Raw genomic sequence first — 18205 nt, 5'->3', positions numbered from 1 at the left:
ACCAGTTTCTTGCGGAGAAAAAGGCGTATACAGAACTTCAGATTGATATCTCAACATTTTTCGCTGTCAGTGTACAACCCATATAATCGGCGGTAAAATATGTGAGCAGAGGTTTTAAAAGTGGCAGCCATTAAGTTAACAATTTTAAATCGCCCAGCGAGCGCACCAATTTTCAGCGCAAGGATAACACAGTTATTTTCATTGTAAGCGACCGTTTTGTTGTTGCRCGCGTAAAACCCTTTTCCAATTTTCTTGCGTTGATTGGCGCTGCCGACGCATGGCGAACATGAACATAAGYGCTTCCTGCTGCTGCGCCGTTAAAGTTCCACCTTGTGTTTGTTTTGTTGTAATTYTACCTTTTGTTTTTATTTAATTTCGGCGCGATATCTCGTAAAATTTGTTTGTGTTGTTATTGCTTTGCTATTGTTGTTGTCACTTAAAACCCCTCACTGGCTTTTTGTTTTGTTGTTGAGCCGATGTCTTCTCGTGCGAAATGCTCAACCGGCTTTGAGATAAACGAAACACACTAAATTCGCTGCGTTGCTCATACGCCCTGTCGGCCGACGCYCTACATACTCCCAGAGCCACGCCTAACGAACATGTGTATGGGTGAGTGTAAACGCGCAATTGCCGAAAAATGCGCAAGGAATTTTTATGCGAAATTAATGCCCGGAAAGTGAGTTGCGTAAATATGCGCTTTAAGTCCCACGCCTCCGCTTTTTACGGCGCTTTAAAATCACCATTTCAAGCGGTGATTTGTTTACCTGGCTGTGTTTGTGTGTGTTTTTAGAACCTGTCAATGGTGTATAATTTCGTGAGATATTTCAATTCGAACACGAATTGCGATTGTTGGGGTGTGTCAAAGGCCGTTAAACTCTGCTGAATGCATTCGTGYTCATTCGTCACTGTCAAAGCGTCGGTTTTATGGCTTTTGTTCGACGAAATCGCATAGAATTCGCATTTCATTAGGTCACTGGTTATTCGGTGTTGCATTGTTTACTGCATTTGACTGTGTTTTCCGATTGTGAAAGTGCTGTGAATGAACGAATGTATGTCTCTTTGGTTTTAATAGTCACGACTTCGCACTTTAAAGGCATGCGATTGAAGCTGTTATAGTTTCAAATATAGTAAAGTGATGTTTACTGCCTCGAAAAATARTAGGAATACTGTGAGTTTCATGTTGAAAAAAATAACTGTTTGTTAAACATTCCTCTAAATTCAAGAAAAAGTTGCTTTGCACTACTGTAGGTCATTTCGGATATGAGGTTTTGTTAGTTTTCGATTTAATCGAGGCGGTACGAAATTAGTGGATGTAGAAAGCTTTGCAAAAACCAATCCATTTTTATTGTTTTAAACTGAAGTTTTGTTTCAGCTCAGTTGATATGGCAAACGAATATAAATCATTTTGTTCGATGATATGTCGCCATTTTGATGGTAGTTTCATAATGCCACTCTCATATAAACCCTAGTCTCTACTAAAAAAAAAAAAACTGGGACTGCAAAATTTTATCAGCAAAATCATTCGTCTAATGCCAGCTGCAAACTATAAGGTGGTTTTGATAGTACGAGTTCGACTTTTGATTTTGATTACAGGGGAACAGCTCATGGTGGATAGTTTTCTAACAACCTGACAAAAACATAACTTTCGTTTTAGGCACGATCTTCCGAAATAAATATTATCAATACATAGCATAAAAGAAAGTTTCTATCCCTATGTCCCTATGTATGCTTTAAATGTAAACTACGCGAAGGATTTTGATGCTGTTTATTAATAGTAGAGTGATTGAAGAGAAAAGATTCTTTATGTGATGTCGTAAATAATTAAATTTTTTCCGCCTACATCGCAAACGCAGGCTGAATCCAACGAGTTTTATCAAAATAATGTATGAAGTATTGTACCCATTGAAAAGGTCTACAGAAAACTCGTCGATGGTATATGTCTATCTCTTATGGATATCCCGCAGTAACATTTTTTTGTCGATCAGTTTTCACGACAAATAATGGCTACTTTCCAAAGCGATTTTAACCAATACATCATTAATCCTTTTCCAATTAAATACCTTAAATACATTGTTGATTTAATATAGATCTCCTTTACTGCATATGATTTAAATTAATATTTTCGAAGATATTACAGATTTAAAAATATGGGGGCCGTAGCGGCGTTTGCGGCGGTACCTGCTGTCTGATTCATCATGTGCAGTCCACTAGCATGACTGTCGATTGGACTCCAGTGTGAAATGATGTTTCCATTGTTTCACACCGTGGCAAAAATTCGGTTTTATTACGATTAAAGAGCACTCAAACGATCCTCAGAATCAGCAATAAGTTCCTTTTTGTTAGATTTGTAATTGCAGGGCACCCACTTTGGGCTTTCGCCACTTTAGGGCGTCATTGTTCTCGGCTCATTTCGTCTCTTTTCAACGGTAGATTTCCTTGGTGCAGAGCACAAAATCACAAAAATGCTATATCTCATTAATTAATAGTCATAATTAAACTAACAGAAATTATACAGATGATAGTGGTAGTATTATCAATGTATGTATGAGCCACAGTGAAGCGTGGACGGGTCCCCTAGTATGAATATAATAGAACATTGCAATCAAACTAAGTACACTATTCGCTGTCAGAAAGGAAGTTGAAAAAAAATACTCCTGCAAAAATTTGTGAATGTTGTGAACAGTTTTCTGAGGAAAATTTTCCTTTGCCTGATAAAACAAATACCTATCAAACCAGTTTTAGTCTTCCTAAACCCAAATTATGGTCATCACTAAAAATGTGCAACGAGTAGTAATATGAGCTTTACGTCCGAAAAAATGTCTGTTTTCACCATTTCTTTGTTCATATAACAATTTCATTAATTTAGTATAACTTTTATGCATATTAAACATTTTTKTATGAGTTTTTATTCAAAATGTAAGACATTAAGCCATTGGCAGTTGGTTTCCGGAGTTAACGTGGTAATCATAACTAACGAAGAATTCATTTAAAATCAAAAACCCAAAATCAAAGGATTAAAAAAAAAATGGAATGAAAAAAATGGAAAATKACTTTGGAAACAAACGATATTATTTTAGGTAATCGAAAACCAAAATGCTTCAATAAGATCGCTTCAATAGTTTTTGAAGAATCGTTACCACCGACTTTGAGAACAATGTTTCGAGAAAAATACCATTGAAAATTGAAGTAGCCGACCAGTCTGATATCTATTTCCACACTTTTATTGGAAATGACGTTAAACTTTGGGAAAAATTATACCCATATCATAGTACCAAAAGGAGAGCGACTTAACTATTTTTTTGAAATGTCAGAACCCTTGCTCAATCAATTCTTTCATGTTTCGAATATTCTACGATAATTTCAAGAGAATTATTTACTAATTACCATAGTTGTAGTCTGTGGCGTAAAAACTTTTTGGTTAATATTTTCATATCAGAAAAAATCAAATTCTCAAATATTCTTGATTTTAGGCGCCAAATAAAACATAAATAGAATACGCTTAAGAAGCTTTGTTAATTTTTAGCCTTTGAAATCGAAAATCTGCTTTTTTTTTATAATTCGATTATAGATATTCGAAGTGAGTAGGTACTTAATAACTTTAATCTGATATGAGGAGCAAGCAAGAAAGAACCTTAACTCTACAGTATCAAAAACTCTCCAAAAAAATRCATTTGGGAACTTCTTCTCTTTTGAGAAATAAATAAGCGTTGAAAAGCTCCCGAAAAAATTAGCCTCAATTTATATTTTCCAATATTTTCATTCCATAAGGTGCCTTACTTAACTACCCATAGATACTGAACTGAATCGATCGGCTGATCATATCATGTCTAACAATTTTAAAACTACACACATCATCTCTAATTCTCCTCTTTTTGCTCTTTTAAGTCACTGCAGAGGGTAAGTTTATACTTAATTTTTGTGTTACCTATTTTAAGAACAAACAGCGGCGTACTTTGCATCCGCACATCGGTATACACATAAAGTGACAAATAAATATAAAAGAAAAATATATTTTCTTTCAGGAAATATCAGCAGAAATAATTTATTATTAAATATTACATAATACGCAGAAAGCAATTAGCCCTGYCTGATCGGATGGGGAAGTCAGCGCTGCTCACCAAACACACAAATGTTTTCAACTTATTTCTTTGGCGATGCGCTATCTTGATGCGCCCTCACGCTTACTCAGCCAAGCAGGCAGGCAAAAGACTATTTGCATTTGGCAAAATCATAAGTAAAACCGTTTCATTACAGAGGAAAGCAAAAGCGCACATCTTATACATTTGATTGTTGTTTTTGTCACAAACTCATAAATACACTTCCAACAGTTTTTAATGTAATTAACATCGGACTCGCAGCAAAAGTAAATTGAAAGGGATAGCGATGTCGCTGAGTGGCTAAAAACACGACAGTACAAAAGGACAGGCAAGGACTTACAAACTGTGGAAAAAGATTTATGCAACCTGAAGGAAAACAAGCCTGACATGCAAACTTGGCTACTTTCTTACATGCAGACAAGCTGCGCTATATGCGCGCGAATGGCAAGTCATTAAGCTAAGTGGCACCACCAAATCGAGCAAGAGAAATCGTATTGCGACTGCAAGAGGACAAAAGGAGTGCAAAAAGTCTGTTCACTTCAGTCTGTATTTGTGTGGGTGTGGAAGTGGCCAAGTGTCACGCAATTGCTGCACAATTGATGGAGCCAAATGTCTTCGAGCCAGCAAAACGCAGAAATGCTAGCGAGCGGCAGAAAAAGCAAAGTTATAATTTTGATARGAGCGGCAGTGAGTTGACTTCGAGGCGGTGGAAAATGACGTTTTCGCAAAACAATTAATTTTCACAGTTAATTTMTCTTTTTCGCTGTCAAATAGAAATGTAATGAAAAGATATTTAACCTGTGTGACAACAGCACTGTTAAGTATAGGAAGAAATGTTACATTGTAAAATGTACGYGATTTTCAAATATTTTTACCCAAAAAACTTCAAATCAATAATACTGAAATAAGCAATTAAATTCTACAATCCTAAAATTATAGGAAAAGAGTGATATGTAGGTTATGTGCTGCGCCTGCATGTAGGCAATGCGTAAGCAGAATCGACAAATGGTCCAAAAATATACCCTCCGGAAGTTGCGAATTGTTGTTGCACTGACACTCGAACAATAATATGCAATAACGATTACCAGTGCCTACRCAAATAAAGCAACAAACACAAGTCGAGTGAATTACAAATCACTTACAAGAAAAATGAAATGTTGCAGAAATCCTTGCAGCGAAATGTAAAAGAAAACAAACAAAACTACAAACTTTGTTGCATACAAGCAGTGCCAGAGCGTTATTTATATTTATATGTGTGTGTGTTAGAAGCTTTTCCTTTCCAAGTACACACTCATGTGAGTGTTTGCACTTAAGAAGGCGCTGAACCGGCAGAACTATGACGACGACAACGACACCGGCGTCTAAGTAGAAATTTGATGAAGCACGGCGGGCAGTGGTGGAAGAGGAGACGGCGTTGGCCGACTTCATTGATTTGGCACGTATTCAATGAACCGTTTATAAAAAGTATATAAACAACCATGGCTGTGGTGATACAGTTATGATGACAAAATGCGGTGGAAAAGCGCTGTATGTGCTGCAAGGCGGTCGACGACAAAATGTGTCTCTCGCTGTCGAATCGCTCGACAGTTTATAATAATATTTTATATATATTTTTTTTATCATCATTATTTATTTCTTCGAACTTACTGGTAATCATAAACCATGACGAAACTCATATCAGTAAATTTTCTCGTATRTTGCTTTGCGGTTACCCCAGCCAGCAATTTATAGTTAGGCCGGAACAGTGCTCTAAGAAACCTTAATATGAGTTCATAACTAATATAAGAAAAAAAAAAAATTTTTTTTTTTTAATGTGGAGACTAATTTTTTTTTTATTATTTTAAATAAAATTAAATATTTTTCAGCTTTCCAAAAAAATTTAGATTTTTTTTAAACTACCGTAGATCTAAAATTTTATTTGTAAAAGTAAAAACGTTAGAAAAAATCAATATAACCCATTAAAGCCACCGAAAAGTCAACTAAGTGTGCATTTAAGCACCAATATCTTAAAAATAGGGAGAGTAGCCCATTCTTTAGGTAAACTTCAAGATTATACGGGCTCATGCTCTTGACAGATTTACCTCGAAAAATTATGCAACTTTTAAGCAGACACGCATTTGCATACTTTTAGGCGCACCAAATTGTACTAGATTATGTGACATAACTATTTATTTATATCTTTATCTGTCGACTTTGTCACGCACAGCTGTTTAAATTCGTGCTAGTTCCTCATATTCTAAATACTTATRTATTTATTATGCTGCTGGCTGAAGACCCAGCAAGAAAATTTAAATTTTAGTTCACTTTTGAGAAATCAAAAATGTTGGTAATTTCTTAACATTATTTTACATATGTCTTCAAAACAAAATTAACATGGAATACTTTGACCTAAGATTAGTACCTAGCTCACCCTAAATGTAGGCAATAGTTTATTTGATTTTGCTGTACAGCAGTCACTAAAACGTTGGATAAATATATCAGCCTAATTAATTCTACAAAGAAACATTGATTTACGAAAAAACATTAAAAAAAAAAACACTCAATTTGTACAAAGTACAAAGTCTAAATTAAGGCGTTAATCGCAATACTACAACACTTAGTCGGTTAAAAAACTAATTAACGACTTTAGTGGTCATATATCCTGTTATGTATTTTATGATACTCACTGAAACACATTTTAGGACAACAAATCATTTTGTATCTTTATTGGTAGCTTCAGAAAATCATTCCAATTTATTAAAAATTAAATTTGTATATATCTACACAGCACTTTTTTCCCGCTTGGCATCTTTCATAAATATAAAAATTTAGTTTAATATACTTTAACACACACAGCYGTGAGCTCCGGCGCTTTTCGCACCTCAACATTTCTTGTAATTAAGATRTGCCAGGCGAGTGTAGCAATGACACCAATGCAAACAAGCGAAATTATGGAAATGTGTCCACGTATTTAAATACACATACAACTACATACAAAACTTTCTTCTGCAATATCGTGATACTCGCTTGCTGCCGCCACTGCTTTACTCTTAATGAATTCTCATACGTGACGCAGACAGGCGAGCTGACAGTCTGGCAAGCAGGTTGATGCTTCACATCTTGCCCACAATATTTACATACATATGTTTTCATTTGCATAAATGTATTTCCTGCACTTGTCGCTTGAAAAATTTCTACTTTACACAGTTTGCTCTACTTTTCACTGATTTTTTCCAGGGATTTAAGCTTAGAGCTGAAATTGGTTTATAGTTTAAAATCTAGATATTTTCTATACCATGGTCCAAACTTTACCAAACTGAAGCTGAAAAATGTTGCTAATATTACCTTTGTCTAACCAGACGAAATGGGCGAAATTGATATTAGCCGTTTTAACGAATTTKTGGTAGGCAGAAAACACTTTGGCGAGTTGTTGGTGTTTAATGATCCATATACTMCATTTTCAGAAGTCTATAGGTACCGGAATAGTGCGACGTTCTATGCTGTCCAAGAGAGATCCTTCCTTGGATCAGCGTTAACCTGATCTTCACTAACCTAACAGGTCATTTTTTAAAATCCCCGGCCTACCATTGTATTATAAAATACATTTCTTTGACAAAATTCGTTTTTCTTTTACACTGATAATATCCTCACTTCAACTTTCGATACCATTTTTGTAGTGAGATTTATTCTTTGCTTCAAAATAGACCTTAGTTTCGGCAATCATTTCTTCATTTCACAAAAATTTCCTTCCAGCYAGTATCCTTTTGATATCTGAGAACTGGAAATACTCGTGGAGGACCAGATCTAGAGAATACGGTGGCATCGATTTCTGCAATAGCTTTCACTGATTTGTGACACGGTGAATTGTGTTGACGAAACAGCACTTTATTTTTCTTAAAATGCGACCGTTTTTCGCCGATTTCGTCCTCCAAATAGACCAATAACGCTACCAAAATATAGACGCTAGAACCTTGCCAGATGACGATCGTCGCAAACACTCGYSTTTAATACRCTTGAACATYTCCAAGCACTGTTCCAAATCATCAACTCYTCGTTGTTTTTGGTCAAAGGTGARCTCGAGCGATACCCACWTTGYACARAGCATTCTCATGCCCAAATATTCAATAACACTATATCCGATACGTTACTTTGATGTCTCAGATAACTCGAGTAACTTCACTTTACGRGCATCCCAAATTACTCTGTTTACTTTTTTGATGTTTTCGTCGGCAACAGCGTCTTTAGGATGCACATTTCCTTRGACGACCGCAGAGCTCATTTCGACTTGTTCAAACATACCAAATAGTGAGAGTTGATTTTCCTGTACAGAGTGCAAAAATTCGTCATCAAGCCAAGTTTTTGCTTCAACTGTACGCGAAGTTCCTTTTATAAATTTTTCTCACAAAAACAAAAGGCACCTCACTCAAAATRATATAACTCACAAGCTAATCATCGAGGCAGTTGTCACATTTATAAACGCAACTTATGAAGGTAAGGTCTAGTTARAGAATAATGGTTAAAAATAAATTTTATTTTATAAGACTGAGCAATGCAGCACTTAGAACTTTGTATATATTATATAACTAGAGGCTTGCGTCGAGATTTAAAGAATATTTTATCCAAAAAAAATTAGAGAATTCGTTTTTGGCATTCGTTAATTGGCATTTATTACAGCGAGTGTTATTACATAATGTTCAATTCGACATTTACCAGCTTATTCTCTTTGAGTGTTATTATCTGGCAAAAAACAGAAACTGCAAAGTTATATGGTTAATTTTAATACAAGAGGGTATCCGAATACCATTTTAAATTGGTATAACCGTTATCTTAAATGCTCCCAAGTGTTTATATGCAGTGGAGAGAGTATATTAAGTTTATCACGAAGATTTTAACACACAGAAGGAAACTGGGAACCCTATGAAATATATAATTGATTAGCATTACGAGCTAAGTCGATTAAGCCATGTCCATCTATCCGTACTCTGTCCGTGTACTCCATTCATATCTCTCCATCCATCCCTTAATTATGGTGATATCATTTTAAAATATTGCGCACGTTCTTTTCTTTCCAAGAAGCTATCAAGTTGGGCAAGGAATCTTTAATATTTTTCAAGGGACTTTTAGCTTCTGTGTATCCAGAGTTAACGTTTATTATTGTTTTTAACATATTTTGTATAAGCTTTAGTAATTTGAATGGTTCAAATCGTAAACTGCTCTCAAAAAAATATTTATTAAATTGTAGCCTCTTTTAAAATTCTGTAAATGAATATAAACAAGGACGCTCATCGAAGCTAAGCTTATTTATTTAAACTCTCTAAAGATCCTAAACTAATTTTTATTTCAAAAATAAAAAAAATGTGGAAATATTTTTTATTTTTTCGACAAAAGATTTGCCTTATCCACTGTGRTGTGATAATACACTGAAAGATGGCATTGAGTATATGAAACCAATAGTTTGAAAAGATAGACGAGAAGAAATAGGATATAAAATTAAAGTATTATTTTATTTCATTTAGTAAAGTTAGTTTAAAACTTTTCAACACAGAAGTCACAAATGTATATATTTTTTTAATTACCCATGATATACTTTTTCCACCAAGAACTTCGCCACTACACCTACTATTTGTATACTATATTTCTCGAAAGCGTATAGAAACTTGACCGCATTTCCCACTAAATGACGGTCATTAAGGCGCCGCAAGCATTGTTGCACTTCACGGGTGCAAGCGCGTACGGCACCACACATTCTTTATGTACCGTTGTTGCAAGCGGCCACATTAGCTATCAGCTGCCTGGAGACTTCTTGTGGTCGTTGCGGTTTCTCTGTAAGCGCTGAGCCATTCGCAGTTCGCTTTCCTTGACCTCAATTGCGATTGCGCAACGAATGTAACCACTTAACATCGTTATTCTAAGCATTTGTTTTTATATTATATGTTTATGCACAGGCCCCATACACACACGCACATCCACAAACACACATGTGGGTTTGTATGCCTTTTAGAGAATAATTAGCACTTTAATGAGACTTTTTAGCTTTTGTGGCATGAAGAAGAAAAAAAAAACTAAAAATAAAAGTGTAAATGCTCGCAAGTGCTCGCAGCGAGAACGCATGTACCGTTATTTATAAAAAAGTAATGCTAGTTGCAATTTGAAAAGCGAAAGCGTACTTAAGAAGATTACTTCAAGTGGTTTTTAACCGTTACAAATGCACGCGCGCATTGACTGTGCTGCGTTTGCTTTTTGCAAAAGATATTTAAGGTTTTAAAGTACCATCAAACGAATTTATTTCGACTCTTCAACTCATTGCAATTTTTTTTTTTTGTTTTTTTTTTTTTGTGGCTACCAGCCATCAAGTGTTCAAATACTGCAGCGCATAAAATTGCGGAAATTACAGTTCTCTATACAAAAATGGCTTATCGCTTTACGGCTTTCGTTTTCAGCTGGAGTTCAAACATAAGTTAATATTGATTTTCGATCAATGCGCCTGCGTGTAGGCAACATTTTTGTTGATCTTCTTTATTTGAGGAAATTAGGCGGCCAAATGGCTACTAATGGAACTCTGCTCTAGAAATATCTTTTTAAAACTAATGTTTTTATAGACATTTTGATGGTAATAGTATCTAAAGTAAGATGATAAAACATTTAGTATCTGATGAAATATTATATTTCCAAAAATTTTATACTTTTTTGGTCTCTTTGACGTCAGAGCAAACAAATCTTCAATCCAACGGAAATTATTTAATTTGATAAACTTCTGACAGCAATAATACTATCTTTCTAATCCATCAACATAGTACTGAGCAAAAAGTTCTCGTCCGAATATAGCGCCAATCAGCGAGAAGCGACTATTTAGTAAGTGGACTATCTTCTTTAACAATCTGAATAGTCTTTTGGATAAGGCTTTACCAATGTCTCATATTTATTATAACAGAACAAAATATATATGTATAGATTAATATTTTTTTTATCTTCAGCAATATCGAAAAGAACTTAAAAAACTGAAGTTTTGGTATACTTCTACAATTTTTGAGAGGTGAATTAAGTAATCTTAATATTATTTTTTCAAGACAATATATCATAAACCTGTTCTGATGACTTTTAGTGCATCAAAGCTATAATCTAGAATTGTCTCGAGAATAATTTTCAAAAACCATTATCAACACAATTTGAAGCTGCCTCAGAATGTAACGAAAATGACAATCATCAATTTCTGCTAATTTAAATTTTTTTTTTAATTTCCAAAAAAACTACATAGCTATAACAAGAAACGCAGCACAACCCATACTGTGGAAACTTTCTACCTTCCCACACATGCAACAGCATGTGGCACCGTCGCCGAGCAAATGAAACAATTGATTTCAAAGGAAAAATAAAAAAAGTAAACAAAATGGAAATTCCAATGAACGACAAATAACCGCAAGTCATGCGAAAAAAGTGTTTGAAGAAAGGGAATGGCAAATGCAATAAGGTTTCCGTGGAAAACAAAAGCAACATTGTAATAAACGCAGCACAGCAGGAAATTTGCACGCAGCACACGCCACAACATACCGTGGGCGGCGGAGAAGAGCTGTGTGGCTTGAGCAACCATGTTTTCGCCTGTCATCGTGTCAGTTCGGTTGTTTTGTCGCGCTGCAGCGGCGCACACACACACATACACCGTTACATCGCTGCAGGTGTTAACAATAAGGTTTCCTCTCTATTTTTTCTCAAATCCCCCACAGCCACACATATGTGTGGGCGCATGTGTTTCCCGCTACACTTCATATGCAGTAGTGCTGCAAAATAAGAAAAAAAGGATAAAAATGAAATAATACAAACGAAGCAAGCGAAGAAGCAGCGGAAAAACGGCGTATTTGCATACAAAGCTCGTGACGGAAGCTGAAAATCTGCTGGCGCRTTTGGAGAAATAATAAAACTCTATTTGCGGTATTGGAAGCGGATATTTAGTTTCTCTTATTTTCTTGGTAGGCTTCGACTTCCGCGCATAGCAAGGYTTTTTTCACTTCACTTGCTCGCAGGTTTACAGTAAGTGCTTTTACGTTTCGTAGTTTTTATTGTTGTAGTTTTGCTCACATTGGATTTTCGTTATATATGCCAGCAAAGGAAATACCGCAGAGTTGTATAACAAATGCTTTGGTAGAAAAAATTAAAATTTGTTCAGAAAATGGTATTGGATTTTCAGTGAGTACAGAAAGACTTTTTTAACGTGTAGCATTTCGGATCATTGTTTGATTTGAGAGATAACAACAACACTGTAAACAACCAATATCARAATATATTCCTTCACAGTTTGAAATACGGCTTATTGAAAACCTGGGCATAATCTACATTTTTTAGATTCATATTTTTTAATAACATATTTTCTGGTTAAACTAAAAAATTTCTAAAAAAAAGTGTAAAATTCTACAATTTTTTAAAACTTGAAAAAATATTGGGTTTTTGCCAAAATTTTTCCAATTTATATTGTTTAAAAATATGTTCAGACATGAGTTTTCATAGTTTTTTATAGTTTAAAAAGAAGATAATTTAATGCCAAAGATAATAAATTTTTAGTTTTTTTTTTTTCTATCTTGCCCGCCATTTCAGTAAAATAGTAAAAATTAAAAACCGAGAAATCACGCGACAAAGTTTTCGCGTTCTGCCCTATCGCTCATATATCTGCTAGCCCTCAGTCCTTTTCCTTCTGGCTTCGAAAATATCTCCAATTTCCATCTATAACTTCGGGAACATATTCTTAGTTATTTTCTAAAGAGATTTAAGCAGAAAAAAGATAAATTTTCTGAAGCTTCTAAATCAGTCTCTCCCCTTAAAGGGTGAAAAATTGTTCTTTTTTTTGTTATGTCGCGTGTTAGTAAAAACTTTAGTTTAATAATATTGATAATAATCAAGAAATCATCTAAAAATTKTTTAACCTTGTATGCACTATGAGTTTTTTCTTAGTCGGTAAGTTATTAAAATACAATTAGGTTGACTAGAAAGAGAAAGAAAAATTTTCGAAAAAAACTGTGTAMCAAARTGAAAAAGCAAAAGAAATTATYGCCTACATTTAGGCTCAWCCTTTTAAGGTGGCAATTAGGCGCATAKTTTCATTTATCAATGAGTTATATACCGTAAAAAATTTTGGAAACTTTCTTTTTTAAATAAAAGGTTTTATGGCTCACAGAATAATATGTTATAATACTCCTCAACAACAAGTTTTTATTTAAAATTGACAAAGGTACGGTTATGTCAGATTAGTCTGGTAAGCCCTGTGGCATAGCATAGACCAATTTTARTCYTTTRCAATAYYYGATGGAGTTCAGTGACTAKGTCCATGAGGAAAAAGCAGCCTTCAGTCAGGATAGTGACTATCCACACCGGTAGTAGGGCAGTGATATTAGCCTTAATTCGCTGGCTGTGCTCTCAAGACGAGTGTAAAGATGTTTAGGCTCCTTACCTCTTCGAGTTATTTTATTATTAGACAGGTTGAAGAGCTGGCCACAGCGGTATTGCAGGCTGAAGAGCTTGCGTAGACAGATACTTCAGTCTCAGTAACTGCAGAAAGTAACGGGTAGGCGCACCGTTATCTTCTTTTGATTCACTGCTGGACTGTTGGAACTCAAACCTTATATCAARCAAACTGGCTTAAAAAAGCAAACGGTCTCCATTGGTTGTAAATCTATGGACGGTTACGTTTTCAAAATAAAAAAATGCACYTATCAATTCAATTATAACTTCGTTACAGACGATGTTACAGTTTTTGTTTTAAATTTGTAAAGATAAATAGATAATCAAAAATTCAAGCACTATAGGGATCTTCATRCGATATTTTATTCGAAAGTACTTAGAAAGTTCACTACCGAACTTAYTACAGGCATAAACTTGTTTTTGTTCATCTAAATCTACTCAATTAGCTTCTGAAGCCTTTCGTGTGGACTTTGGATTTCTAGAACAAAATAAAAAGGCGCAAAAAATAATCAAAAGAAGAAATGGCAGAAGTCACGCCATATTTTCCACAACTATCATAATCGCATTGTGTAATGTTTCAGCGGAAAACATTAGAAATTAGAACTAGAAATTTATTTTAGACATAAAATAACTACAGAAACCCGTTAACCTAGAATCATAAATTTGAAAACTTCGCCAATCAAATCTCAAGCCACACTTTATGCTTAATGCTTGCTACGAAGCAACCATCAAATTTGGACGCAACGTGCAACCATTTGTGCGGAAATAAAAATTGCGATATGTGTTGACAGCGGACGGACGCATTAAATAAAGTGAAAATCTAAAAAAAAGAAAAAACTCAGACAGTACTCTGTGTATATACAGCTGACTGTTAAGATGAARTTTATATGTATGTAAGTACTATATAACCAGTTATTTATGTTGCAAGAGCAGGCATGCGTGCGCTCGTTGCGTCGACTTGGGGTTAAACCCGAGACCGCGTCTGTCACCACAAGCAAAGCAAGAGACCCAAGCGCGAGTCAGCTAAACTCAACCGCACTGCAAGCGAAGCAAATCCAGTTTCTTGTCCACGTGTCACACACACGCATAAACAAGCATGGCATGCATTGAATGCATCAATACTGAGCAGTTTGGCGTTGTTGTTGCACAACAAACACCGTGCATGACGAAGTGCATCCGTTCGGAGAGCTTTGGACGCCTCGCTGACCGGAAAGTCAGTTACGATATGAATACATAACGGGCGAAACTTATATGTGCTTGTGTATGTGTTGTTGTTRCATTTTTGGCACGGTAAGGGATGCCAAAACGTCAATGCACATAAAAGGTCAAAAACGAAAAAAAAAAAAAATATATATATATAAACTCGTGTTTTTATATATAAAACCGTTATTTAAAAAACAACAAACCCCAATGCGTTACTTGCAACAACGCTGACAACCATCTACAATGTTGTTCGGCGAAAATGTGCTTATTGCTCGTTGGTTTGTCGTTTGGCCGCCTGGTTGCCCACATTCGCACACAATCGCCACTCTTACATAACCACACACACACACACAGCATCACATGTTGCCACGTGTGCTGTCTTGTTGCGATCCCYTACTTTAGTTACTCGCCCATTGCCGTAATAACTATCAGACAAATTGCAATTGGTCYCCACTGYGCTCCCCGCCACACATSCCATTTCGGTTACCAATTCTCTTTGTTGTTATTTTTCCATTTCTTCGCTTTCAGTTTTTCCAATTTAAAAAACAAAGCAGTTGTGGCAGACGCATGTGCGTTTTATCGTAATTGCTCTTGTTTGTCTTGTCCTACAACGCCTAAGAGTGGTGCGCCGTTGCGTATGAGTGACCAAAAACGGCTGGCTTGGTTATTCTGGTTGGAGTGGTTTGCTATTGCAAGTAACGCGAAACATTAAAGGATATCAGCGAAAAATGTCAGTAGCACAAATATGATATATCTCTTTTTACCGTTGTACTGTAAGTAGCAGAAAAAATATGGGGGGATTGAATTCATTTTTAAAAAAAATTTTAAAAAACAAAATTAAAGGAATTAACATCTTCAGTTGAAAGCAAAAAGTAGTATTAGATTATTGAAAATCTAGTAGTATATTTTTATATATTTTTTCGTTTAAATGTACTTCGTGGRCGTGGCAGTAGTTCTATGACGCCCATCTATAATACCAAACCTCTTGTTATTGCAAGAARAAAACTTTAAAACTAGTAATCCGATTTTTAGAAACTAAAGTATTTTATTGAAAAATGTTTTTAAAATTTGAAACCCGGAGAAGAAACCAAGAATTATGTTTTATTAAAMATTTTTTTTATTTTTTCCGGAACCCCGTCCATTAGYGGTTTTATGGTTTGYTGGATACTCTCATAGCTACTGAAGATCGCTTTCTTTCAAACTTTTGAAGGTCTTCGGTCACTCTTTGCATTCCGTTTATCTCCATTTTTAATAAAGCCCAGTATTTCCCAACTGGCTTTAATTATGGACGGGTAGGTAGATTCGCTTCTCTAGGTACTAAAATCACTCTATTGCCTATGTCTTTGACTTTGACTTTTTCTTTGAGAATCGGCTGTATAAAACTCCTGTAGAGGTAGCAGAGAAAATTCCGCTAAAACATAGGTCTCGTCATCCATCAAGAAGCATTCGAATATTTAAAAAAAATCTTTTGTCAGCTTCTTTGCTTAATTTGGGTCTTTCTTGAGAATGGTCACAAAAATTKTCGCTTTTYCACAATCATGTGGCCCCTGYTTCTTRCCAGAACCTTTCTTTCTGTCAATAYGCACGTCTTTCCTAAAGCRTTTAAAAACGCGAAAAATGGTTTCAGAGTTAGCCCCTACCTCTTTGGATATTTTCTTAAAAGACTACTGCGATTTCTTTTGAAAAATTATTAATAATTGCACTTCCAATTTGCTTGCTATTTTCGCGTTAAATACATTTTTATTGGCTCTARCAGACGCATAATATTTGTTGGAATTTATTTCAGAGCTACTAAGAAAATAATTGTTTCGAAATTTTTAATTGCACAGTATGGAAAAAATGTAACCGACAATTTTATTCGACGCCGTCTTTACCAACTTGTTGCCAGAGCATAATTACACAAAATTAAGTTTTAGTACCCCAGATATTACAAAAAAAAAAAATATTATAGCAACAACAAGCGCCTCAACTGTAGCATACATTATACTGATAKAATGAGTTTTGAGAACTGTCATGATGATAGCCAAATTTCCTAAAAAATTAACTTATTCTAAAGTAATCATTATACACCAAAACTGCATCTTAATACTCGACCAACATTCTCRTGAACTTGCTAACTTCATCGAAATTCTGTCTACTCCGAACTCAAGTACCACCATCACTTATCCCAATAAGTCCGCAACGCCTATGACTAGCTCACTTTAGGTGCAATATTTTCAAATTAATTAGTGTCAACACATTCACCCCGAATGACGTTAATCACGACACAACTATAATTTACAAAGCAAACTGTAAGTGGCCACACAAAACAAAGAAACAACAAAACACAATTACAACAAAATTTACCACACTTGATGAGCCACAGCCGAGTTAATGCAAAGGCCCGGCTAAGTTGAGTTGAGTATATTGTGCCTAATCGGTACTTTGTGCAACCAAGAATTGAAGCATACATGTAGGCGAATAACGAACCGAAATACAAATAGCGATTAACGGTATAACAAGCAGAGTTGCTCATGCACTTGCATACACTTGCATGGCAATTTGCACAGGTCTTTTCATGTATTTTCGTACAATAGCACAGGAACAACAATAACAACTGTAACGTGCGACAACTACTTACCAGCTCTAAACTACTACTTTCCATTGCTCTATACATTCAACTGCTTAACATTTATGTCTCTGTACTTTTGTTGGTTTTGTTTTTTTTTTTTGCGTTTTTGTTGTAGCACATTCTATTTTATTATTGTTATCCACTTTGCAGGTATCAACGGGCGAAACGCAATACATCAGAACGGTTGACAATTTAATAGCGTCGAGACTGAGCCTGAAACTGCAATTGCATGCAGCACATTTCGTGGCCGGCATTAATACCCAGCACTTGATGAATCACCTGGGCGGCAGTCAGGCAGCTATGGGTGTATCCTATAATACAGGTGTTGGTGGTGGCGGTGGTGTTGCTGGGAATGGCGGTTTGGTTTTGCGTTGCACAGCACAAATTGGTAATTTGTATCAGGAGTACAAGGAAATCGAATTGGGCACACCGCAAAAGGATCCAGTKCCCGCACGAGGTGAGTTTGTCTACCTAAATGCAAACATAAAAACATCTAGTTGTATTAATGTGAAAATATATGTTTGTGTATGGGTGTAGAGGTAAGTTATGTGGCAAGTTTTTCCTGAAGATTCGCYGATTATGCATTTAACTTTATTAAATTTACCTTTGGCGGTGAGCTGGCGTCCAAATGGCAAAACCAGCTCKGTTTCTATTTGCTATTTTTGCAAAGTGATAGAAATTTACAGTTATTTCCGTKTACTGTTTGTTGAGTAAATTAATTGAAATGCATTGAGCAGTCAATGGAAGCAGGTTCAGAGGAAAAATTGTAATTCAATGAGCTAGAATTATAACAAATATGTATATTTGTGAAGAAGTGTTGTTCTTTGTTGATAGCAGTAGTCTTATTACTAGAGTTGAGCCAAGACTG

At 35.3% G+C, this 18205-nt stretch overlaps 1 protein-coding gene across 2 annotated transcripts in view; it reads left to right on the top strand.

The window, feature by feature from the left end:
- Window positions 1-18205, top strand: part of LOC108970179 — a 171235-nt gene that overhangs the window by 142467 nt on the left and 10563 nt on the right. For both annotated transcript variants that reach the window (XM_018935387.1, XM_018935388.1), the window contains exon 6: window positions 17488-17794. In XM_018935387.1, the coding sequence (XP_018790932.1) occupies window positions 17488-17794 (307 nt within the window). The remainder of the gene's footprint in view (window positions 1-17487; window positions 17795-18205) is intronic.

The sequence above is a fragment of the Bactrocera latifrons genome, unplaced genomic scaffold (genome assembly GCF_001853355.1).
Source record: "Bactrocera latifrons isolate USDA-ARS-PBARC rearing strain unplaced genomic scaffold, ASM185335v1 scaffold_29, whole genome shotgun sequence".
Taxonomy (NCBI): domain Eukaryota; kingdom Metazoa; phylum Arthropoda; class Insecta; order Diptera; family Tephritidae; genus Bactrocera; species Bactrocera latifrons.
Note: the sequence above shows the minus strand (reverse complement) of the source record. Positions and strands in the feature narration are given on the sequence as shown.